The sequence below is a fragment of the Thamnophis elegans genome, chromosome 1 (assembly GCF_009769535.1).
Source record: "Thamnophis elegans isolate rThaEle1 chromosome 1, rThaEle1.pri, whole genome shotgun sequence".
Taxonomy (NCBI): Eukaryota; Metazoa; Chordata; class Lepidosauria; order Squamata; family Colubridae; genus Thamnophis; species Thamnophis elegans.
This window is the reverse complement of record NC_045541.1, coordinates 51,190,359-51,216,314: the sequence shown is the minus strand read 5'-3', so window position 1 is coordinate 51,216,314 and position 25,956 is coordinate 51,190,359. Positions and strand designations below refer to the sequence as shown.

Below are 25,956 nucleotides of genomic sequence, written 5' to 3'. Positions count from 1 at the left end.
CATTTTTACAAGATCTTCCTTCGTTAATTTGGCTATTTAAAAAAGCTTTTAAAATGGCGATGATGAATTCTCCGTAACAATGTTTACCTTCTTAATCTTCTTCTAAAGAACAGCTATAAAACTTCAAAGGAAGGGAGTGACTCATCACTTTGTTTCATAGCTGGCCAGCAGAGTTTTATTAATTAGTTTCACATTTACAAGACTCTCTTTTATCTATTTTGCTAATATATATCTCTAATATAGAGACACTTAAAATGGCGATGAATATGCTGAGCTGTTTCGTTACAATGCTTTTTTCTGAAACCTTTTGCAAAGTCCTACAGAGTTAATAAAGGGGTGATTTAATACCTCTCTCCATAGCTGCATAGCGGGCCAGTAGAGTTTGATTAACTGCTTGAAAATAAAACTTGGAATGGCCTCAAAACCAAATCCTAGTCTGAAACCCCTTCCAGCCCCCAGAAGCACATCGCCAATACCTGGTACAAAGTCGCAGCCTCTATCCTCTCTGCCCCCTACTGGAGACTTTCTAATGAAAGAATTCTTCTTGGAAACTTTTAACAGCTTGACAATCAAAGTCGAAGATAAACTTAAAGATTTTAAAGAGGAGATAAAAGAGGAGATAAAAGAACTTAAGCAGGACTTGTATGATAAAATTGATGCCAGGGTTGCTAAAATTAAGCTGGGGCTTGTAACTGCACTGACAGAACATGTTTCTGGAATTGAAGATAGTCTAGAGGATCTTAATGAAGCTAATACCAACTTGACATCGAAAACAGAGGTGGTGCAACAAAAAGTTGAAAATGCTGAAAAAGAAATTATTATGATACAGTATAGGCAAATGGAGCTGGCATTAAGAGTAAGGGGGTTGCGTAAGGATAAACAGGAGAACCTGAAACAGATTCTTTCAGAAGCTTTTGATTGTCTGATGGGAAGACCGGGGTCCAAGTTTGACTGGCAAATCGATAAAGTTTATCGTGTTAACTCCTGGGTGGCAAAGCAGAAGCAGCTTCCTCGAGACATAGTTATATATTTCACTACAAGAAAGCTCAGAAACACGACATTACAAGTGTCGTATAACACTAAGCTCCAAATTGGGGGTCAGGATTTGACTGTTTTGAAAGAGATACTACCTCAAATGCTAAGAGCCAGGAGAGACTATGCTTTTTTAGTGGAAGAACTCAGAAACCGTCAGATACAGTACAGGTGGGACGCACCATTTGGTATTATACTTACATCTGACAGGCAAAGATATTGTCTCAACTCCGTATGGAAAGCCCGAGATTTTTATCACAATATTTTGAAGGCTGGACACCCTGCACCATCTGGACCCAGAGAAAGATCACAAGAAGGACAAGACAGACAGCAAACCACACAACTACCAGATAAGGTGGACCATCTCTCCCCCCTAGAAGTGCAAGGTGTTATGGAACAAAGACCTAGCCGTATGACTACTAGACGAATGGAAAAACAAGCTAAAAGGCAACAACCTCAACAATCACCGGCCATCGATCAAGGAGTTACAGTAACAAGTCCAGAAGCCGTGGGAGGAGCTAGGCCAAAGGTTAAACAGGCCATGCAGGAGGCTCTAAAAAAGCTTCAGGTAACCAAAGATGACAACTAAGATTTTAACATGGAATGTCAATGGATTGAATTCTCCACAGAAGAGAAAGAAAATATTTCACTATCTTAAACAGTTTAAGAACGGTGGGGCCATTCTGGAAGTGGGGATCAGAGCAGAAGAAGAAAATGGGCTTGGAGGCACTCTTCATATTAAAGCATTTGTGTCAGCCTCTGTTTTGCTGCTTGCTTTTCAGCTGCCATTGAAATGGGGAGGGAGGCATGGTATTTGGGTGAGGGAATTAATCTGTACAGGAGGACTGTTAATTGGGAGTTGTTCTCACCATTCGTTTGCGCATGTGGAAGGAGGGGTTTCCCGCCAAGGCCAACTGTCTGGCATACCAACCTGATGATGCTTTTTGAAGATGTCTCTCACCTGACAGTTGGGGTGATATACGATTGGACTATGGATTGGGGTACTAAGGGGAGCGGGATGAATCGTGTATTGATATCTATTGCTTTCGCGCTCTTTTGCTCAGATCAGCTTTGCTTAGCTCCTCATCGCTTATAATCAGTAAAAGTACACAATTCTGAAACATGGAGTCGAGTGGGTTCTTTCTTGGTTATTAAGTGAAGGAGCCATGACAATTTGCCTGCCAGTTAAAATAAAATGTTCTTTTGGATTAAGAAATTCTAAGCCAGTGCTCCAGAAAAGACAAGTTGTGTGGGTGGGCTCTGATGGTGAAGGACTATGGACATCTCCCTAAATTCCTTTTGGAAAGGATGGGAAGATCAGAAATGTAAATTGAGTGGGACTTGAAGACAGACAATGCTTTCTCAGTTGCATTGAACTGATACGTCACTCTTGAGTTCTCAACTATGCCAGTATGGAGTGAATTTGCAAGCACTTTTCAACTTATCACACCACATGCTCAGCAGTGCAGCTTCTCTGTTGCATTTTCCTTCCATCTAGACAACATCTGGATTCTATGGAGCTGCCGACATCTCCCCTTCTGATCACCAGTTGCAGCCCTGTACAGCCATTTTTAGGAGATCCACACCCATGGAGACAAACATGCCTGTGTAAAGCCTGACCCACACTGGGTTTTGTGAGGCAGGTTTTGGGCACAACTAAGGTGATTTCCTTCTCTATCAGATGAGAACATATTTGAAAGGCCACTTCTCACATGTGCACCTGAACCACTAAATTTCCCCTCATCCTTGTCTGATTTATTACTGAACCTTTAAAAAAATACTTATAACCAGTAGCCCAATAGAACAATGGGTTTAAATAAATGTTCTACACCAAGTACTTTGGTAGTGTATTTTGCCTGAGTCTAAGGCAGGGGTCAGCAACCTGCGGCTCTAGAGCCACATGTGGCTCTTTCATCCCTCTGCTGTGGCTTCCTGTCACTCAAAATATGCGGGACAACTGCTAATGTGCAATACTCGCTGGCACGCAATTTATTGTAGTTTTTGACCCATCTTTTTTTTTGGGGAGTTCAAAATGTTTTTGTTTTTGCATACAGAAATAAAATTTTGTTTTCTCTACAGCAGTTCATTGATTCCATAAATGCAGCACACTATAGTTTTTATACATAGCATAAAGGGGGAAAATAATACTGTATATGCAATGCTATCTTCATTTTAGATGTCAAAAAGGTTTTGTGGCTCCCGGTGTTTTCTTTTCTGTGGGACACGGGTCCAAATGGCTCTTTTGAGTGTTTAAGATTGCCGACCCCTGGTCTAAGGGATGCCTCTGGGCACTGCAATGGCTGCCTGCCAGTGTTAACACCCAGAATTCACCAATTTGAGAACTATATCATTTTTAAAAATTGCAATCTCATACCATACTCACTAGCACTGATGGTCTTACCTAGTTAGGTAAGGAAACCTCTGAAAGCAAACAACCAAGCTCAGAGACCACTGCAGATTCCAGAGGGAGAATTGTTAAGACCTTAAACAGTTGTTCAAAAGCAGCCATCTACATGGAAAACCAGAAGACAACTTTGGACCAGTCCAACATTGATAGAGATCTCCTACTCCTGCTTGGGAAAGATCAGGCAGGAGAGCCAAGTTCTAAAGTTTGAAGCACTTCAGAAGTCAACCGAAGAGGACTTTGGGGAAGGGTCTATACATGAAAACCTCAATTCCTCAAAAAACCTGGCCATAGGAAGAAACCTGACTGACGTTTTTGTTTGCATGCCTTGGAAAGGAGGGCAATAATACTGTAGTCCTGGGAATCCACCAGTTGACCCTGCTGTCGGGACAGATCATCCGGGCCCCGCATCGGTGCCAAACGGGACAACTTCTTCTGCTGCTTCATTTTGGGATTGAGTGGAGAACAAAATTCGAAAGAATTCAACCGAACAGTTTCTGAGTAAGGCAGTAACCAGGAGGGGGGGGAGGGGGAGGATTGAAAGCAAGCAGCGGAGAGAGAAGTTAAAGATAAAATAGCGTTTTTCTTTTAATCGATGCGCCTACGCGATTTTATTTTTTAAAATCTGTTTCGGAACAAAAGGTGGAGAAATCGGGCGAGGACCGCTCTCGAACTGACTGGAAAATATACGATCCAGCGACCCGGCGATGGTGGTTGATGAAGGGAAGCCAAATACCGAGTGGCCGCCCTGTCGCTTCCGCCTATCACGCAGAAAACACATGACAAATATGAAACTCTGGGAATCGCGTTCATCGGGGGAAACGAAAGTGAAAATGCTGCACGGTCAGCTTTGCCGCTATCCCGCAAGATGGCGGAGGGAGGGAGGATGTCCTCTTTTCCTGTGCTGCTGCAGGGAGCCTGGGGGAGCCCCGATCCCCCCAAAATTGTGAGAAACAAAATTCTCCGCTACTTCCAAAGCCGGAAAAAGTCGGGAGGCGGAGAATGCGAGATCCAGAAGCAAGGTGGGCAGATCTTGGTTTGCTTTGCCCAGGAGGAAGGTAAGTGGCTCCCCCCCCCCTCTGTCTCTCGATGCGACTCCTTGGGAATGTTCAACTCCCCCCCCCCTCCGCCTCTCCCCCCCCCCCCCATTTCTGCTTTGCTGTAGCAGCGATGGTTTTAAAGATACCCTGAACAGGAATAGGAAGCTGGAGTGCTAGTTTTCAGGATCACAGTGCCGGTTTTGTTGATTTAAAACACAGTTCTTTTGACTTTTGTAGGAAGCCAGCTACCCAACCACTCTCCTGGAGAATGAAATATTTGGGGGAATATTAAAAAAGGACAGTATAGAATATTTCCCCTAAAGGAGAAATTGGGGGGAAAAACATCTTAAGGGAAACAGAAACCAGCCCTGCTGTCTCTCTTCCCCAAGCAGAAACTGAAGAGGCCAGCTTTTAGAAATGCAGATTTGATAATCTGTTCAGAAAGATTGGGTCAAGAAAGATTGTGTGTGTTGGTTCTGTCCACCACTAAACAGAATCTTTTTTTCCTAGTCAGCCTCCATTTTATTCCCTGCTTGGAACTGGACTTGAATTTTTCATCCAACACTACCTAGAGAATTGCTGGAAAAATTGTAAGAGAAATTAAGTTTTTGGTGGAGGAAAAGTCACTTATTTCCCCTCCTCACAGTCTTTTCCACCGCTTTTGCCTCTTCCACAATTCCAATCTTTCCAAAGCAGTTTAAAAACTTTTATTTTCAGACCGGCAAATTTTGGAATGCTGATAAAAGAGATCTAAAGATAACTACTTTTTTTTGGCATTGTATAAATATTTTTTAAGTCTAGATCTATAAGTACCATCCTCATCAAGTCTAATATTTAACTGGTCATTTAAGATTTGGAAAATTGTGTAAAGAAATTAAACAAAATGCTAACCTTAAATTAAAAATGCACCCCTTGGACTGATGCAGAAAAGCTAGGGAGAGAAAGGATTGCTGAACTAACCTATATTAAGCATGATGGCACAAAGGTTGCATTTGCTGCCTCTTTGTTTTTGGAAGTAGAAATGTTCTAAAGATCCCTGTAATGTATTTATTTTTGTGACACAGTGAGGCAAAGAGTTCTCTCCCAGAAGATCCATGAGCTTGACTTGGCAGGAAAAGGAACACTAAAGCTGGAGGTCTCCCTGTATGAAACAACAGACCCAGCTAACGATAATGCACCTAAGAAGGAAATAATTTCTAACGAGGTAACATTAACCTCATAGATTCCATATCTATGATTGAAGTTGGTATAGTAAAACTATGGTTAAAAATGATTAATTTGTAAAGATTAGATGTTTAGTAATGATATGTAAGCTTAAATGGATTAATAGGAAAATCTAAAAGAGATGAAAGTGGGGAGATATTGAATATACTGAAATTGTGATTATAAAAGAAATGTATAAAATGCGGCCCAGTCAACACTCTGTCCATAGCCGAGGTGGCGCAGTGATTAAATGCAGCACTGCAGGCTACTTCAGCTGACTGCAGTTCGGCTGTTCAAATCTCACCGGCTCAGGGTTGACTCAGCCTTCCATCCTTCCGAGGTGGGTAAAATGAGGACCCGGATTGTTGTTGGGGGCAATATGCTGACTCTGTAAACTGCTTAGAGATGGCTGAAAGCCCTATGAAGCGGTATATAAGTCTAACTATTGCTATTGCTATAAAGTATGTATGATGGGAAAAAAAGAAAAAATGCAATAAAACTATTAAAAAAAGATAATGCACCTAAGAAGGAAATAATTTCTAAAAAGGTAACATTAACCTCATAGATTTCATACCTTGAAAGAGAGATCAACTGAAGTTCCAGGCAATCTATTTGCATGCTAATATTCTCCTCTGCTTTTTATTTTTAGGCTCAGAGAGAAGAAAGCCAAGCAAGAGAGATGGGTAAATCCAACTTTTAAACATTGAGGCAATTTTACTTTGGCACCAAGGGGAATTTTGGAGATGGAAGCAATTGCTGATGACAGCAGGTTCTTGGTTTTTAACAGGCCAAGGAGCAGATGACCACCAGGCATATTTTTTGCAGTGTTCTGGACTTTGAAAAGTATAGAAAATAGCAAATCAGAGGTTCAAATGCTTCTGAATTTTGCTGTTTGGAGCTTGTTGGCATAAAAAACTGGGGCAGGGTTGAAGATTCATAATACCAGTATGCAGTCGCCTGGACTATTGTAACGCTCTCTACAGGGGGCTGCCGTTGAAGAGCACCCGGAGGCTTCAGCTGGTCCAGAATGCAGCTGCGCGGGTTATCATGGGGGCACCTAGGTGCTCCCATGTTGCACCCCTTTTAGGCAGCCTGCACTGGTTGCCGGTTGACTTCCGGGTGTGATTCAAGATACTAATTATGACCTTTAAAGTGCTCCATGGCTTAGGCCCAAGATATCTGCGCGATCACCTACTGCCACTGTTAGCCTCCCACCGTCCAGTGTGATCCCACAGAGTTGGCCTCCTCAGGGTGCCGTCGGCCAGACAGTGTCGGCTAGCGACCCCCAGGGGGAGAGCCTTCTCCGTGGGAGCGCCTTCCCTCTGGAATGAGCTGCCCCTGGAGTTTCGTATAATCCCCGACTTCCGACGTGCCCTAAAAAGTTGGCTTTTCCAGCAAGCCAGCCTGCCCTGAATAAAATAAATTATTGATCATTGTTAATTTTAATTCGTTTTTTTAAAAAAAATGTTATTGTTAATTCTAATTGGGTTTGTTTGGGATATTCTATTTAATATTTTTTAAAGTTTTGTATTATGTCTTTCTTTTAATGTTGTACACCGCCCTGAGTCCTTGGCTTTAGCCTTCATGCCTAAGGGAGAGCTAGAACTCACAGTCTTTATTGATTTCTGGGCCAACCACTTAGCCACTATACTAAACTGGCTCCCTGTAACTTAAAAATATAAACCAATCCTTTGCAGCTAAATCTTCTGTTTATTTTTTCCTTTTTGAAATTAGAAGTGAAACAAGACTGCCAAACAAAGAATGTTACCCTAACAAGTGGGCCAGCTGTGGAAGCTCCACATTCTGAGAAGAATATTCTTGACTATCCTCAAACATTTTCACAAGTAGTTCTTGAAAATGTTGGAGAAAATATTCACCTGGACACATTAACACTATTGGTAGATAACATCAGTGCTCTTTCGGGAGATAGTACCTTCCATATTGAACAGATAAATGAGAAGAAGGCTGCAGTAGTAACCTTTCAGCAAAGCACTGGTAAGATCCCTAAGCTCATTGCTCAGATGTTTAATATTTGGAGAATCCTATGGTGTACTATACGCTTTCCTACTCAAGTGTGCTTCTGATACATTGGACTGCAGTACCCATAGTCACTTGTGAGTCAACAAGAGTTGAATCCCACAAATCTATGATCAGGATTCTGATTCCTATATTGAAATGGCTGAAATAAAGGACATGTATCCTGAGTGTGGGGAAGGTTGATAGGGAAGCCACAAAAGATCTTAAATCAAATCTGCTAAAAATGCTTATTGCTATAAGAATATGGCCATGGATATTTTGGTACTTTAGTTGTTTCCTGCTTAAGGAACCAAGTAAAGTATAAAAGCATGCTGAAGAAGTTGTTCAGGGTCTTTCCAACCTTATGGGAGAACCCATCTTTGTCCAGATCTGAATAAACATGACTCAGAGACAGTTGGACTCTGCCCATTTGTCTGTGCTGGACCAGACCTAGTGCTCCTACTTAACAGGAGCCCCATAGCCCTTAGATTTGTGTCCTTTAACTGTTTTGTCTTTATTTTTCTCAGATCTCTGTCCCTTACCTTTTTTTTCTTTAACGCCCACCATTGCTAACCATTTTCTACCCTGACAAGTACCAATGGAAATTAAGAGTCCAGAACATCTTCTGGAGGCACTGAAGCTGAAGAACATTTTGATATTATTTAAGGATTTGTTCATGTCTCAGTTTCTAGAAACTTCATAAAATGTGAGCTCTTCTGCTCTGGTACCTGCAGATTCTGAAATGCTACTTAATCCATTCTTTCTCATTTCAAAATGTCACTTCAAAACATTTTCTCCTTTCATTCATGTACCAGCAACCAGTAGCCCTGCACAGTGTTTTTTTCATACATTACATGGAGGAGGAGAGGGCCTTGTTCTGAATTCTTTTTACATTGCTAAGCCATCTGAGTGATGGCTAAAAGAAAGTGTTAAAGGTAACTTGCTGCCATGAGATTATTTGTCTATCTACTTAGTAGATGTGTTTCTCATAGGTAGATAAGAAACTATGAGCTGCCTTTTTAAACTAGAAAACTACCCAGTCTAGGGGTGTCAAACAAAGGGCCGGAGGCTAGATCTGGCCCATGGGGAAGCCCAGGAAACAGGACCGTCATGCAGTGCCTCTGCCTCAGAAAATGGAGCCATCACAGCCGAAAGTGAAGCTTGCAAGGGCCGCGGGCAGCACTCCCAACCCCATTTTCTCTGGCAGAGGGTTGCAGGAGGTTGTCGCAGCCAAAACGGAGCTCAGGAGCCCATTTTTTCTGGCAGAGCACTCTGGCCACCACAGGCACCCCCGATACGAGTGACGTTGAACTGCCATGCCCATCCTGGCCACCCAAGGTCAAACACAACCCTGGTGCAGTTCTCAATGAAATCGAATTTGACACCCCTGACCTAGCCGTTTCCGCATTCTAATTATAAAGGAAAAGAATTGATGGCAGATGTTCTTCATCCTGCTTTTAAAAGACATGCATAAATAGATACTATTCATCACTACTGTTTTCCAGTTTCACTGTACAGATAGTCCTCAGTCCATGACCTGGTGTCAAAATTCTGACAGCCAAGGGCTCCCTGTAGTCACATGACTGTATTTTGGGCAACTGGCCCGCATTGCAGTATCCCATGGGGACCTGACTGTGATCTATGAGATTTTTGCTAAAAAAGCAGCCTTTATTTTTCGGTTCTCTGCAAAAATGCTTCATAGTGAACAAACGTTCTTAAATAGTTGCTTCCCATTTCTGTGCACAAATGTGAACACAGAGTGTTTAAAGTTTCAATTACAGGTAGTCCTCAACTTAAACACAATTGAGCACAAAAATACTGTTGCTAAGCGAGACAGTTGTGAAGTGAATTTTGCCCCATGTTACAATCTTTCTTGCCACAGTTGTTAAGAGAATTACTGCAGTTGTTGGTAACATGGTTGCTAAGTGAATCTCGCTTCCCCATTCAGGTTGCAAAAGGTGATTGCATGATCACCTTGGAACACAGCAACCATCATAAATATGAGTCAATAGCCAAACGTCTCAATTTTAATCACTAGGGCATGAAAATGTCATAAGTGTGATCACAAGACCACTTGTGCAATGGTCGTAAGTGTGAAAACCAGTCATAAGTCATTTTGCAGTCCTTGACATACAACCATTATAAAGCCTGCCCATAATGGTTATAAGTCATGGCCGACCCAATTTTACAATCCATTTTTTATGGGCATTAAGAGAATCATGATTTGGCAAGTGATTGTGCACTTATTAAGCAAATGCTGCGGTTATTAAGTAAACCCATTGATTTCTATTTTTAGCAGCTGCAAATTTTCTCAAGCAATGTTCCACAAACTACAGATTCCAGCAGTATAGACTTACAGCCAGACCTCTCGAATTGACTAATGAAATCAAAGTGGAGAACATCCCAGCTGCAACATCCAGTGAATTCCTAACACTCTATTTTGAAAGTCCAAAACATGGAGGAGGACGGGTGTCTGATATTCAGATGTTACCCACAGAAGATTCAGCTCTGGTTACATTTGGTGACTCTCAAGGTAATTGTTCTATTTTTACACAAAAAGAGTTTGCTATTGCTTGGCTAGAAATAAAAAACCCGATGTGGGAAGTTTGGACACATAACAGCATTGGGCTTAGTGTGTGCCTATCAGTAGAATTTTAAATGGCAGAATTGGCAGAAAAGGCGCAGCAAGTGCAGCCAAAAACTAATTATTAAATCACAGAACAAAAATTGGAGCTTGTGAGACAGGCAATGCGCATTTTGTTGGCCTCTACTTTACTCCACGAATGTGGTTTGCAATGTAAAGAAATGGTGTTGACTTATGGAACATTGATTGCAGAGATGGAATTGAAAATTGTTTCTTGAAAGATACAAGAGTAGTATGTGGTGAAGGTAAAGTGAGTTTGAGCGATAAAAGATGAAAATAAGCATAAATATTCACAGATCTAGGTTACTTTCTTTGTGGATCCCCATAATGTTTTATTGTGGTGGTTATTTTTAAGTCTGGATTGTCAAATTTTGTTTTATGTTTTTAACTTTTTAAATTCTGTATTTGGATTTTGTAAATTGCCCGGAGTAGGCAGCCATAATGCATCTAATTAATAAATATAAATAATTTTGATCAGAGAATAAATGAAACATCTATGATGTGAAATACGAGGAGTACTTGTAACTTAATTAATCTATCAAAGATATATTAAGTAGTGTTGGATGGGAAAATGGACTGAATGATGCAAGCTATGCACAAATGGCTAAAAACTAGAACAATCAGATGATTGTGCATAGAGAGAAAATGTATGGAGATACTGTATGTATAAAATGTACAAATGCTGGTAGAAAGATATCATTTATTATGAAAAATATGGTATATCAGCAATGAGGAAATGAATAAGATTGGCTTTAAAAAAAGTTGGTAAGGAATTCTTAATTGATGTTCCAAGCTGTGTTTTCCAGGAAATTCGAAAACCTGTGTTTGTTTTGTAAATAGTGTACATGGCTTGATTATTCACTGCATTGAATCTGAATTGTATCTGCTTCTATTGCAACTTCCGATACAAATTCTCAGTATATTCTATTTGTGTTTGTTTTTAGCTGCCCTGACAGCATTGAAAAAGCAGCACTCATTAAATGGCCAGTCAGTCCTGGTTTATCCATTCTACAATTCATTGGATACAGTTTTGTATGGAAAGGAGAAGCCACAAATCAAGATGCCAGAATCTATCAGTGTCCCTTTAGATCCTTATATATGGCAATTTATACAAGGAAAGTTTACCTTAATTCAAGAAGTAGAGAAAGAAATGGCCAATTGTTTCTGTGAACTAATATGGCCCCAGGCAACTTGTGAGCAACCAAAAGTCATACTGTCTCCCTCAGCTATCTTAGCTAAACAAGGAACATCCATAAAAGAATTGGTTAGGTCTTGGAAAGATAAGGTTTCTGTAGAGTTTGCATGCATCCTGTCAAAATTCAAGACAGTTAAATGCAAAATCATTCCAAAAAAATGGGAGTCCATTGAAAACAATTTGTTAAAAAATGTGTTGACTGTGCCGGATGACTCCAAAAATTCTGTTACTCTAGCTGGTTTTGCATTCACTGTGGATAGTGTGGAGAAAGAGTTGAGGGAATATGTAGAACATTTGACCAAGGATGCTGAAATAGCCGGGCAAACATTACAGCAAACGTTGTCAATTTCCCCAGTGAAGTATAAAGTTTTGCAGCAGATCTTGCTAGAAGAGAATATCAGTGAAGAAAACACTGGGCAAAAATGGTGTTACGATGCTTCAGCAAAGCAGTTGCAACTGAATGGAACAGCTGCAGAGGTTTACAAAATGAAAAGTGATTTACTAGAGAAGATGATCGGGATAGGAGAGAAAAATGTCAACATTCATCCTTCTATTTTTCAATTCCTACAAAGTGCAGACCCTGACACGGTGTCAGGGAGCCTGTTTATGGCAAATAAAATTAATGCAACCTATGAACTTACAAATGATTCTATAGCATTGGTAGGATATTGTCCTGAAGGCCTCTTAAAAGCAGAGGAACAAATAAATAAATGCTTGACTCATGAACACATTATATTGAAGGACCCAGAACTCATCCACAGAAAGCAATGGAAAGAATTAATTAAGCATCTGCAGAAGCTAAACAATTCTGTTGAAAATAGTGTAATAATTGACGACAGGGTTGATTTGGATTGGGATGCTGAAATTATTGTAGCTGGTTATACAAACGTCGTAGCAGATGTCTATCAGCAACTTTCTGATTTTGTTGAAAAAAACACAAACATGCACATCGTAATTCCTGCCAAGTCAGTGGCTATTGTGCAGTTTATACAGGAGGAAAAGCGGAAGGTTTGGTGTGATTTGAATAAGAAGGGCCTGAGAATTAATTTTGGACTCCTGCCAAAACAGAAGAACATTGTCTTGAGTGGACCCAAGGACGTAGTTACAAAAGCAATAGTGGTGGTGGAACAAATGCTCTCTTCACTCTACTCCGTAAATGTAGTGTTTGATAAACCTGGAGTGAAAGACTTTTTCAAAAACCAAGAACATTATTATGTTAAGCTAGTAAAAATGGAATTCAGCTCTTTGATCAGATTGCAAAGAGATGATGAGGAAAATGGAGGTTCTGGGGAAAATGTAGAACACCTTCAAACCAAGGTAAACTTTAAAAATGGTGTGGTGATAGAGGTCTTCATGGGAGACCTGACCACTTATCAAGCAGATGTTGTGGTCAATGCATCAAATGAAACACTGAAGCACATTGGTGGCCTTGCCAATGCTTTGCTAAAAGCGGCTGGCCCACAGTTACAAGATGAATGTGATGTTATCATACAGAAACGTGGAGATCTGAAGCCCGGCTGCGCAGTAATCACAGGAGCTGGGAACTTGCCGTGTAAACAGGTGATTCATGCTGTTGGCCCAAGGTGGACCAGTGCCAACAAAGAAAACTGTATACAACTCTTAAAGAAAGCTGTAAGGGAAAGCTTAAAACTGGCAGAAAAATGCAGGCATCACTCAATAGCTATCCCTGCCATAAGCTCTGGGGTTTTTGGATTCCCAATAAAAGAGTGCACTCATTCCATTTTAACAGCCATTAAGGAAACCTTAGAAGAATTTTCTGAGAATGGCAGCCTGAAACAGATTTACCTGGTAGATATGACTCCCCAAACAGTTCAGGCTTTTTCTGATGCTTTACACAAAGTGTTTAAAAGTGGACCACCCCAGCCCACACCTCTGCCTCCTCCATCAGTCGGTCAACTTTTGGAGCGTGAAGAAGATCTTGTAATGACTTCTGATGAAGGTCTGAAACTTATTGTAGAAGAAAAAGGCATCGAAAATGCTACGGTAAGCATTTCAATTAGCAGAGGAATTTGAATTATCCTCAATGCAAATAGAACATATTTATTTCGGACTTTTTATTATTATGCTTCTAAAATGCTGATATTTCACATTGAACGAGAAGTCTAAAACAAAATCGGCATCTGAACACCGTCTTCTCCAATGTCCAGTTAGATTTGTTGGGTTAGATTAGAATTGGATGCATATCTTGGAGCAGAGTGGAATAGTCTTTTAGTCTGACAGTTGGAACAATTAATCAGTGGAACAACTTGACTCCAGAAGTTGTGAATGCTCCAACAGTGGAAGTTTTAAGAAGATATTGGATAACCATTTGCCTGAAGGGCTGTAGGTTTCCTGCCTAAGCAGAGGTTGGACTAGAAGACCTCCAAGGTCCCTTCCAACTGTATTATTCTGTTATTCTTGACTAATTTTAAAGGCTGTTGCTTTTGGAGAGAAAAGTCTGAACTAGGGATGTGCTATATGAGTAACAGAAAATTTTACTTTTCACATCTAGGCAAAGGATATGGACCGAATTTCCATTCTCTGTTTAATGGGTTCTGTTAATGGAAAAGGCACACTTAAACTTTGACAAATGGAAGGAAGTGCTAACGAGTCCTCTGCCACTCGTCCAACCTCTTGAATTAATAATCAGAACCAATTCATTAGGATATGAGTCACAGAGATGGGTGTTGCAAGGAATTAGCAACCCTTCTCCCAAGCCATTCCCATTCACTGCTGGAGCTCCCTGTGAATCAAAGATGTCTCATTTGTTTAGGGACTATTCTTTCCATGTGTTACCTTAATATTGTATAAATAAAATCTTGGGCGTAATTTTAATGTGGTTTTGATTCCAGACGGATGTTATCGTAAGCACTATTGGTGAAGATCTAAAGCTTGGCGTAGGCCCACTTTCCATAGCTGTGCTGCAGAAGGCTGGAGTTGGGCTTCAAGATGAGTTCCATCAAGCGGTTCAAGATCAAGGAGCCCAAGGCAACTGTGTAATTCAAACCCATGGGCATAATCTTGCCTGCAGTTTCTTGTTCCATGTCATAGTTCCACAGTGGGATGAAGGAAAAGGGAATGCAACCAAGGTACTGGTTCATTTTGCTCTAATTGTATTGGAATGTAATGTTCACGAGTCAAAAAAAAGGATTGTTTATGACCTTTATAATCTTATGTCTCTACATGAGATTAACAATTCAGGTTAAAGAATAATGGGAACAAATGCTTCCTTTTACAATGCTTGTGTGTAGTCAAGGCAGTTTCTTGAGCTTTGCCAATTCTTTCCTAGGCATTCTCAATGGTTCTTCTACATGGTTGGTTTTTTAATTAAAGTTTTTTTTATTTTTTATTTTCAAAACAAACACAACACATAAAATCTTCCTTTTTTACATACTGTAGAAAGTGTTATCAGTTGGTTACAAAAGACTTTCATGCATCTCTTCCACAGTCATCAAGCATAATTCATATTAACTCAAGTATTTTAACTCAGGTATTTATATATGTTACCGTCATCATACCTCCATTTTCATTTGACTATAGTTGTTTAAACCTCCTTCATCATAAAATATACCAAGATTTAATACATAACCACATACTGGCATTTCATTTACTATTTCTAAAATCCTCCAATGACGCTAAATCTTTATATCCTATTCCAACTAAACATCCATAATATTAAATAGCAAGTTTTCTATCCTTCTTTCCAATCACTGTTTACAATTTCATCTCATTTCTTAATTGTACGTACACACACACACACACCCACACACACACACACACACGTTATCATTATCCCTCCTTTATTTGACTATATCCTGCATCATACCATTTTTCCCCTAGTAATCAAGACTTATCTGAATCTAACTTAATTCATTATCATCATCATCATCATCATTATTATTATTATTATTATTAACCTTTATATATAATCAAAAGGGTTTCTAATCTTCCTTTCATGAGTGCCATTCAAAGTTATTACTTATCATAACACTACACATTGTATACATTATTTATCATTATCAATTATTTATTTAACTATATCTATTATCACTAAATTTTGCTAAGTTTAGCTAGTTTTAAATTATACTCTTCCATCTATCAACCAGTATCTTTCCAATAACAAAACAGTGTCATATCTTCTGCCATTTGTGGCATCAGTCCTCTAATCATCTCCTTAATCAGCTTTGTATGGACTCCTCTTAGCAACTCTTTGCTTATAAAATCTCTCATGTAATTTCGATGCCCTTCTTCTGTTTCCTTAATCTGCTTATCTTTGATTGTCGGTGGTGTTATCAAAACTATTGCTAATAAGGTTTCTTTAAGTCTCTTTAAGTCTATTAATTCTTTTATTTTTTTCCTCTTCTGTATCTTCCCATTTTGGGTAAGTTTCCCCTCCATTTAATTCCTCTTTCAGTATTCCACTCTTTCCATTTTCAAAAACAAACCAATCACCATAAATATCAGCAATTTTAATTTCTTTATATTCATTTTCCTCTTTGATTTTTTGGATTTTAACCGCCACTTTTTCCATTTGATGAACATCTTCAACTTCTCCATCATATTTTACTGTTAGATGCACTAAGTAATCCAACTTCTTCTCTATCTCATTTGTATTTGATAATTTCTGTATTTCTGAGAATATGTTTTGCAGATTTAAAACTTCTTTCTGGTGTTGAAATTGCGCCATGATTTCCAGCTAAGAAACACTGTTACTCTATCTTAGAAGGTTTTACCAGAATTAAGCATCACAATAACATCTCTGGTTAAGAATCTACTTCAAAGGAACATTTGTGTGTTTTTCTTCTTCTTATCACTCTCTATAAACAAGCTGTGAGTCTTTGAATTGCCAAGCCAGGATAATCAGTGAAAGAAGTATTTTGTTTCCAATACACAAACATCTAGCTTCTGAGTAGCAGCGTTACAATATTACAATGTTACCACTTCTTTATTTCTTTTTGTATCTTTGTATTTCAAGTTTTAAAAAAAGGTCTGATTCTTAAATGAGTTAGAAAAACACCCACAGTAATGAAATAGAAGAGTTTTAGTCCATAGATTACGGAGAATAGTTGAAGAAAAAAAATAGAAGAAGGAAACTTAATCAGTTCATTTTAAAAGGCTTGCATAAATTCCATCCGTAAAAATAGCATTTAAAAAGTAAGATAACCCACTGTTCAAAACCAGTCCAAATTTAATTCCACCGCTTATTTCTTCTGTTCTCCAATTTAAATTAATTTTAAGTTTTTTTTATAGGCAGTCACTTTTAAAACAGTAAAAATTCCTCATCAGCTGAAAACACTTTCTTTTTCCGTATCCTTCCGTTTTGGAGCCGCCCCAACCTCATCAGCCATTTGGCTGGATTTTTTGTCACTGGCTTGAAGAACTTCTCTTGGATCAATCAGAGACTTTGCGATGTCCCTGTGATCAGCAAGATGTATTCTTCCTGTTCACCCTCTCTACGGGACGGTTTAGGTCCATTTGGACCCCCCATTGAGATCGCACGTCGTGTTGTCACGACTTTGGCTCCTCCCTACATGGTTGGTTTTAACATCAATCTTTGTGTGTCAGTTTGTACTGAAGTTACAAAGCTTGTATGCAAAATTGTCCATCTTATTCCTGAATACTTTATATACTTGAAGATAAGCTAAGAATTTTAGTCCCAAAGGTGTTTTTTCAAGAGGCAACTGGACTCTGAAGCTGAAGAAGCTTCTCAGATGAGAAGTGAAACGTCTTCAAAGAAAAAGCAGAAAGTCCAGTTGCCTCTTGAAATTGGTTTACCTACAAGGATATAAGTTCATAGTTTTTAAATTACCTGTATATACTTGTGAATTAAACCCATCTGTATATGAGCCAACCAGGGGTGGGTTTCTCGCCCCGTTCCAACCGGATCGGTTGGAACGAGGCCGGCGGCGTCCTCACGCACGCACGCGCGCGGTGCGCGCATGCGTACTAGCGTCTGCGCGATGCCCCAGCTGCTCCTGGAGGATCGCGCAGGCGTTCTGCGCATGCGTGGAAAGCGCGAAATTCGAAAAAAACGGGTAAGGAGCGGGCGCGGGTGTGCGGGCGCGCGCGGGTGCGGGGGGGGGGCTTCGCCGTTCCCGGAAGTTACTTACTTCCGGGTTCGGTGACCAACCGGATCGCAGGGACCGGTGCGAACCGGTCGAAACCCAGCCCTGGAGCCAACCCTCAAATTTTTAACTAAAATAACATGACAAATTTGAAACAGTTTATCTATGTGTGGCCTCCATCATACTTTAAAAAAATGTTTGAGGGTTAGCTTATATGGGCTGATATAATATACATTATATCTTCTTACTATATATAAAAAAACAGGCATTTCTTTGTAATCCATTCTTCAATACCAGAGTTATAGTTTTGATGCAATTGAATATGCTGAGTTGATGTAATTGGATATAACTCTCCATTTTTATATATATCCCTGGCTTTATGTGTGAATGAGGTTGATCTGTGCACATCTCTTGTCTGTTCTGGCTCCTAAATTAAGTCTTATGTTAATATCGGTTCTTTTAAAGCGTAATGGTGAAATATTGCTTTATATTTTACAGATACTGAAAAGTATTATGAGAAATTGTCTGGAGAGGGCCGAAATGTTGTCATTAAAGTCTATCTCATTCCCAGCCATTGGGACTGGAGGTTTTAATTTTCCAAATTATGAGGTGGCTAAATGTATGTTTCAGGAAATACTTACATTCAGTAGAAAGAAGAATTTCAAGTCCCTTCAGAATGTTCATGTTCTCTTACATCCAAAAGATAAAAAAAATATAAAGGTAATGTTACTTTTCTTCCAAATAAGAAACTGCCCTTTGTTTTTACGAAACCTCAAACTTTAATTTGCAAAAATAATTGTAAGTTTCCAACTAATTATTACAAAAACAGCAGCAGCAAGGCTGGACTGTTGTATGGGCATCTATTTCCCCAGATACATTCAAAGATGGTCCATGTATCTTTCAAAGCTACAATGTGATTTGCTAGATGTTGACTAAATTCATTAATACATTCGTTCACGTGTTTTTATCCCACCTTTACTATTTTTACAAATAACTTAAGGCGGTGAATAACCAACACACCTTCCTCATCATATCTTCCCCAACCCTGTGAGGTTGGTTGGGCTGAGAGAGAATGACTGGTCCAAAATAACCAGGTTGGTTTTTCACGGCTAAGATGGGACTTGAACTCAAGGTCTTCTAGTTTATAGCCATTACACCAAACTAGCTCTCTTACCAAACTTAATGCTTTGTTTTGTTAAGATTTGTGGCATAGTATGTTCAAATCCAGCCAGATGCTCACTAACCATGTTTAAATATTCTATGGAAGAATGTATATATGACTCTCGTTGTATTTGGCAGAATCTTCCAATCAATCATCTCTTCTTCTCAAAGATGTCTTTCAGGACAGTCAAAGCAAATGACAAGAGCCGAGGTGGCGCAGTGGTTAGGGTGCAGTACTGCAGGCCACTTCAGCTGACTGTTATCTGCAGTTCAGCGGTTCAAATCTCACCGGCTCAAGGTTGACTCAGCCTTCCATCCTTCCGAGGTGGGTGAAATGAGTACCCAGAATGTGGGGGCGATATGCTGACTCTGTAAACCGCTTAGAGAGGGCTGAAAGCCCTATGAAGCGGTATATAAGTCTAACTGCTATTGCTAAATAGTTTTATCCAGAGCCTCATGGGGTTTTGGGGGGGCGGGGGGATAGTGTGTGTAGCAATTTTGCCCTAATGTTAGTAAATTTTAGTGAAAGCACTTAACAGCTTCCTGGCTTCCGCCTATTCTGACAGTGGTTATATTTTATTGAAGATGTTGGATCCCCCTATTTTTAGTAGAAACCTTCATTTTTTGCCATCCAATGACATTGTCCCTCAGGATCCCCAAATTTGCAAGCTCACTATCCTGAGTGCCATTATTGAAATGTTACAAGAATTGTTCCATGGTGTTATTGTTCCTTCTTTGCATAGTTTTGGAAACATATGGATAACTTTCCCCCCTAGGTATTTACAAAGGTTTTTCAATCTGGGATTGATGATATTCTCAAGGTTGTGCCACCGGGCAATGAAGAAATGGCAGGTAATGAGTGGGCTCAGTTGGGCAGACTTCTTTCTCCACCTTTTTCTTATCATGAGCTCCAGAACTGTATTGGGTCCAACTGGCATGTAACATGAGAGATATGTGGACAATCCTTCCTTTAAATAATATCAATAATAGCTATTAGAAGAATGGAGGCACTACATTTACAGAAGATGTTTTATACTGGAGGTCCCCAACTCCCAGCCCATGATCCACTACTGGGTCTTGGTCAGTTTGGAAGCGGCTCAGTGTATGTGCTTGCCCACAACTCACATGTAATCATTCCCTCTCTCCTCCCTCCTGCCAGTCACCAAAGCCAGAAAATCTCTGTTTTAGACTTTGTTTCAGAATGCCTAACACCACATATGTGAAGCCATAGCATGATATGTCTGCTCTTAATAATTAATGCAGTGTACAAATACAGCTACTGTTGTTTGTGAATCGTAGCTTAGTAGGATTTATTTGTTTGTTTGTATCCTGCCTTTATTATTTTTACAAATAACGCAAGGAGGCGAACTCCTCTTCTTCTTTTCTTGAGTGACTGGCCTAAAATCACCCAGCTGGCTTTCATGCCTAAATTGGAACTCGAACTCACAGTCTCCCACTTTGTAGGTGCCTTAACCACTAGACCAAACTTATGATGCACAAACTAGAGTAGAATGACTTGTTCAGCAAATCCTTGATGATTATAATGTTTATATGAATTATTTCAACATATGAATGAGCCACATTTTTTTTCCTTTTGGAAATGTCCTCTTCCTCACTGGGCAAAGAACTGTTCCAGTGTGCATATGCAGTTTCAGTAGCCCTTTAGGCAGCACCTCTATTAAAATTTTGGGGACATTTGCTAAAGCGTGATCATAGGTTTTCTAATTTCACCCTTTGGTGGTCATGGAAAAAACAGCAGAGTTCCGTAGCATCTTAGATGTTCCAGGTGCCACTTTTAAGAGTAGCATTTCCCAAATGTGCAGACCTTATTTCCCTTGTATACAGAATGTGCAGACCTTATTGGATACCAAAAAAAAAAGTTTTTTAAACTGAATATTGAAATAGGTATTTATACCTTTTACAAAGAATAGGAGGACAGTGCTCAGTCCAAGGATATCAGTGCTATAATTGAATCATAGTGTTTCTTTTCTCAGTCACAGGTTCCTTCGGATCCATTTCTACCTCAGCTTTAGGGAGTAATGAAATGCAGTTTGGATCCATTACCTTCCAGTCAGTGACTGGAGATATTGTTATGGAAAAGACGGATGTCATTGTGAATGTGACCAATGAAAACTTTTCATCCAAAGCAGGTACTGAATTTCAAATGAACATCTTCTGAACATTCTAATAAGCTAAGTGCTCATTCTTGGCAAGACAAAAAGCTATTTGGATATGCAAAAGTCTGTTTGCATGTATGTGAATGAATGAGAGCGAGAAATGAAGATTCATTTATTTAAAACTATTTTCTTGTAAGCAGAGATAGTATTTCAGAGTATTCTGGCTCGATTCTGTTGGATATATTAATGCAATATCTAATTCAATCCTCACCTCACAAATTCTAAGGAATTTTCTTACTATTAAATTTTTGCAAGCAAGCAAAGGTTGTGTTTTAAGTTTTTTTACATTCATACATACTCCTCCCCTGTTTTTTCATTTCTTTACAGGTGTCTCCAAAGCAATTTTGGAAACTGCTGGACCTGAAATTGAAGCAGAATGTGTAAGACTTGGTAAGGTTCAACAACAGGTCCTATTTGGTTAGGTAATGGAGGATTTGGGGAATTTCAATTGCCAAATATAGTTTGCATGGTATTTCTTAGATCATTTAATCATAGTTTTGAATACATTTATCAGTACTATTCTGTAAATGGGCTGTTATTGTTGTTGTAGTAGTGTGTTGTTGAGTCAAGAAAGACAAGATATAATCAAGCTGTGGATAATTATTTCTAAATCTGACTAGCTTAGGAAAGGTGGCACATAATATACTAGCTTGGCCTTGCTTACTGTCAGTAAATCTAGAGACAGTTGAGGAACACTCAAGAAATAACTACTAGATTGCAAACTAACTCTTTTAAGGGTTGCAGCTTCATCTCAAACAAGCTAAGCCTCAACCCCAAAGTCTAGTTTTCTAGCAATATCTCTTGTTGGGATTTATTTTCAGCTCTTTTTTTCCAATCAGCCCATTATTGGACATAGGTAAAGTTTAAGAGGATCCTATGGTTCCTTGGAATTAGATGACAAGGAAAGGAATGTTGATGTCAGAATAAGCATTCTGATGGCACCATTTCCAAAACCTTCCCTCAGCTTCTGAGGGTCACTTCCCACCAGAATGCCAGAATATTTATGAAGACGGAGGAGCAGATTTTGGAAAGCGTCAGAAACTGCTTATCTAGCTGGCACTTCTGATGTATCACAGTCTTTGACCATCAGTGAAAAAAACAAAGGAAAACATCAAGGGTTTACCTTATTTTCTCTGCCTGTGCCAAAGAGCTCATGAGAGGGCTATATTTCTACAATTTGACTTTAAAAAGAACACCCCATTTTTCCTTCACTGTGCCAAATACATCTTTGCAGTAGCCACAAAGGGCGATCTGTTGTCAGACAGAATTTATAGTTGGGGCTCTCCCATTAGACATGTATTTATAGATACTGCACCTCCAATGAATGTAGTATACTGTATAGCAAAGACAGTTCATGGATAAGTTATCATTTTTATTTTACCAGCCTCACAGTCTCACAATGGATTTGTAACCACACAGAATGGAAAACTACCCTGTAAAAAAATTATCCACCTGGCTCCTTGCTCCAGCATCAAAACTCAGATCTCCAAAGTGCTTCAGGAATGTGAAGCAAAACAGTATGCATCTGTAGCCTTCCCTGTAATTGGAACAGGTTTGTATCCCCCCCCCCCCAGATAATCATTTGTGCTTTTCCAGAATAAAGTTTTCATTAATGAGGAACCTATGTCCTGAATCCTAGTGACAGTTTCCTAAATTAGCTCATTGTTAGAAAATGTGAACTGTTGCAATGGATTTGCCATGCTAAGCTAGCATCATATGGACAAGTTCTATGTATGAACATGACAAAGGAGATGAAATTCCTTTGTATTCCATCCTTAAAAAGGAAGTAGGGTCCACCTCTCACCTTCTTTTTCTTAATATCTTCATTTGCAGACAGCAACCCCTGGTGTGTTTAGGACTTTTGATCAAAGGCTCTTAGGAAATAACAGGTGTAGGCTATACTTAGAAGTTGAAATAACATCCTGGAAGAAAGCAATGGCAAACACTTCATCTATTGCTCTTTAGAAAACTTCACGAAGGTGTCCCTGAAGTCCGTAACACATTTAAGAAACAGTAGGGGACTAAAACTAACATGGTAAACAAATGCCCAAACAGAGAAGTCCTTGAAGAATAAAAAATTCATGCGGAGTTTATAAAGTTGTCTGTTGAATTTTGAGATTTTTGTTAGAATAACAAAAAAAATCTCTGCCAAGATGTTGCAATTTGATCTCCACTGCTTGCATATTTTTGTGCAATGTCACAGTGAACTTATAAAAGAGATGGATTGGGGATTGAAATCTAGATTTCAACATTTTCCCTAAGTAGACACCCGTTTCCCCTACTTATTTTGAATCCTAAACACTCTGCATAATTGTATGTTGCATCGAGGTCCTTGGCCTTTCATCCTGAAAACCATAAAAACTGAGGTCCTGACTACAAAAGATCTGCTCACTCCTGTACATCTATGGATGGGGGCTTTTTTGAGGGTACTGCCAGTGACTGATCCTTATCAACTTCTCCAAAAGCAAAGTGTGAGAATAGAGAGCTGGTTCTTTGGGCATTTCATCGGGAAATGGTCGCTAAGGAATTCTGGGAGTTGAAGTCTACAGGTTTCAAAATTGCCAAGTTGGAAACCCCTGCTCTAAAGGCTAAGCTTAACCCCATTGATGGAAGAATGGCAGTTGATCTTACCGGAAATGCATGTTTAAGAGAAGGTGTGGGAGGAGTAACACCTGGGTATTAACCCAGCCCTTTTGCCTAGAGACTGAGGTAATCTTTTGAGGCCACACCTACATTTCTCCTTCTGACCTCCCCAGATTAACCGATGGATTGTAGCAGAGCACCTGGAAGGAAAAGACAAAAAACAGCACAAGCACACATCCTTCCTGTCTGCCATTGCTTGACCACTGAGCTAGCTCAGGCCCCTGGCGCAGAGCGCTCTAACACAGGGGGGGAAGTAACTCCTCCCACACCTCTTAAACATGCAGTTCAGGTAAGACCAACTGCCAGTTTCCAGAGTGAGGTGTGGGAGGAGTAACACCTGGGACATACCAAAGCTAGATGTCTTGGGAGGGATCAATGGGCCTGAGCCCCTCGAGAGTCAAGGATTCCCTGCAACACCCTCCTGCCAAAGGCTGCTTCCGCTGAGGCGTAAGCGTCTAGCCTGTAATGCCTGATGAAAGGCGAGGGAGAAGACCAGGCGGCAGCCCTGCAAATCTCCTCTATGGATGCCTGGGTGGTCCAGGCTGCTGAGGTGGCCGCACTTCTGGTGGAATGTGCTGTGATGCCCTCTGGGACCTGGAGTCCCCGTGCCTCGTAGGGCCTGTGAGATGGCCGCTCTGATCCACCTTCTGATGGTGGGTGGCCGGGGAAACCTTGGCACCTCGGGTGGATGGCTGATATGATACGATGAGGGCTTCTGAACACCTAAAGGGGGCCGTGCGCTTCAGGTAGATGTGCAAGGCTCTTTTGACGTCCAACTTGTGCCAAGATCTTTCTCTATCCCTGGAGGGCTGTGGACAGAAGTCCAGCAGAACTACCTCTAGAGCCCTGTGGATGGGGGAATTGACCTTGGGCATGAACACGGGGTCCAGTCTGAGGATGACCCAGTTCTCTAAAAAGGTGCAGAGATCCGCTCTGCTGGAGAGAGCGTTGATCTCAGATACTCTCCTGGCTGAGGTGATAGCAACCATGAAGACGACCTTAAGGGTCAGGAATTGTAGGGAACCTCCCTAAGGGTTCGAATGGTGCCTCCGTCAATGCCTTAGGTCCCAGGTGGGGAATCGATGGACCACTGGGGGTTTCAGATTCGCCGCTCCCTTGAGGAAGCACCTAAGGACCGGATGTTGGGACAAGGGGGGAGCATCCACCACCACCCCGAACCGTGGAAAGAGCAGAGACCTGTCTTCTAAGGGTACTCGGGCCAACCCCTTCTCCAGGCCTTCCTGGAGGAAGTCCAGAACCCCAGGGAAACGCAGGCCGAAGCTGGGCTCAGGTCCCTAGCTTGGCACCAGTCCGCGAAAGCAACCCAGGAGGCGTTGTATATTCGAGTGGTGGACTGCCTCCTGGACGCCTCGACAGTCTTAATGACCTTCGCGGAAAAATGTGCTTCCCTCAGCTGTTCCCGCTCAATCGTCAGACGGTCAGATGGGGCCACTCTGGATCTGGATGCTCCAGAGACCATCATCCCGGCTCTCTGGTATGGGAGTAGGAACCACTGAAGCTCCCTGCCGTGTAGGCGAGCCCACGGCACGATCCCTATGCAAGAAATAAATTTCCCAAGGAGCCTGGAGAGAAGAACTACAGGGACAGAGCGTAATTTGCTAACCTCATGAATCAGCTGCACAATGCTGTCCCTTTGATCTTGAGAAAGGAAGATCTCCCCAGCCACTGAATCTATAATGGATCCTAGGTGCTGGAGCCTGGTGGATGGGACCAGGTGGCTCTTCTCCAGGTTGATAGAGAATCCCAGGGACCTGAGGGTGTCGATGGTGGTCCCCAGGTGCTGCTTGGCAGAGTCTGGGACCTGGCTAGGACGAGGATGTCATCTAGGTAACAAAACAGTCTGATTGGGAAGGAGCGCAGGTGACCTGCAGCTGCAGCCAGCACCTTGGTAAATGTCCTGGGGGCTGAGGCCAGCCCAAAAGGAAGGGCCCTAAATTGGAAATGGTTGCCCTCATGGGAAAACCTAAGGAACCTGCAGTGTTCTGGGGCGATTCTGATGTGAAGGTACGCCTCCGTGAGATCGATGGAGGCCAAGAAGTCGCCCTGTCGGATGCCCTCTAAAATGGATTTCAAGGAGGCCATCTTGAACCTACGGTAGACCACCCTGGAATTGAGAAGTTTAAGATCCAGAATGGCTCTCCATCCCCCTGAACTCTTGGGGACTAGGAACAGGTTCGAGTAGAAACCGGAGCCCTTCTCCACCTCTGGGACTCTCAATGGCCCTGATATCTAACAGGTGTTTGATGGCCTTGGCCTTAAGGGCCCGTTTGGCTGGATCCGTGGAGGAGGCGAAGGTGCAGAACCTACTAGGGGGTAGTGTGCGGAAGTCCAACTGCAGCCCGAGCCTTACAGTCT

At 40.9% G+C, this 25,956-nt stretch overlaps 1 protein-coding gene across 1 annotated transcript in view; it reads left to right on the top strand.

The window, feature by feature from the left end:
- The first annotated feature begins 4,270 nt into the window (after positions 1–4,270).
- The window catches only part of LOC116509042 (protein mono-ADP-ribosyltransferase PARP14-like), a 31,337-nt gene continuing 9,651 nt past the window's right edge, over positions 4,271–25,956 (top strand). Inside the window, exons 1-12 of the mRNA XM_032217934.1 lie at positions 4,271–4,494; positions 5,541–5,680; positions 6,329–6,362; positions 7,414–7,674; positions 9,992–10,228; positions 11,284–13,538; positions 14,387–14,623; positions 18,098–18,319; positions 19,537–19,612; positions 20,755–20,910; positions 21,265–21,327; positions 22,322–22,489. Coding sequence (XP_032073825.1) covers positions 4,305–4,494; positions 5,541–5,680; positions 6,329–6,362; positions 7,414–7,674; positions 9,992–10,228; positions 11,284–13,538; positions 14,387–14,623; positions 18,098–18,319; positions 19,537–19,612; positions 20,755–20,910; positions 21,265–21,327; positions 22,322–22,489 — 4,039 coding nt within the window. The 5' untranslated portion in view covers positions 4,271–4,304. The remainder of the gene's footprint in view (positions 4,495–5,540; positions 5,681–6,328; positions 6,363–7,413; positions 7,675–9,991; positions 10,229–11,283; positions 13,539–14,386; positions 14,624–18,097; positions 18,320–19,536; positions 19,613–20,754; positions 20,911–21,264; positions 21,328–22,321; positions 22,490–25,956) is intronic.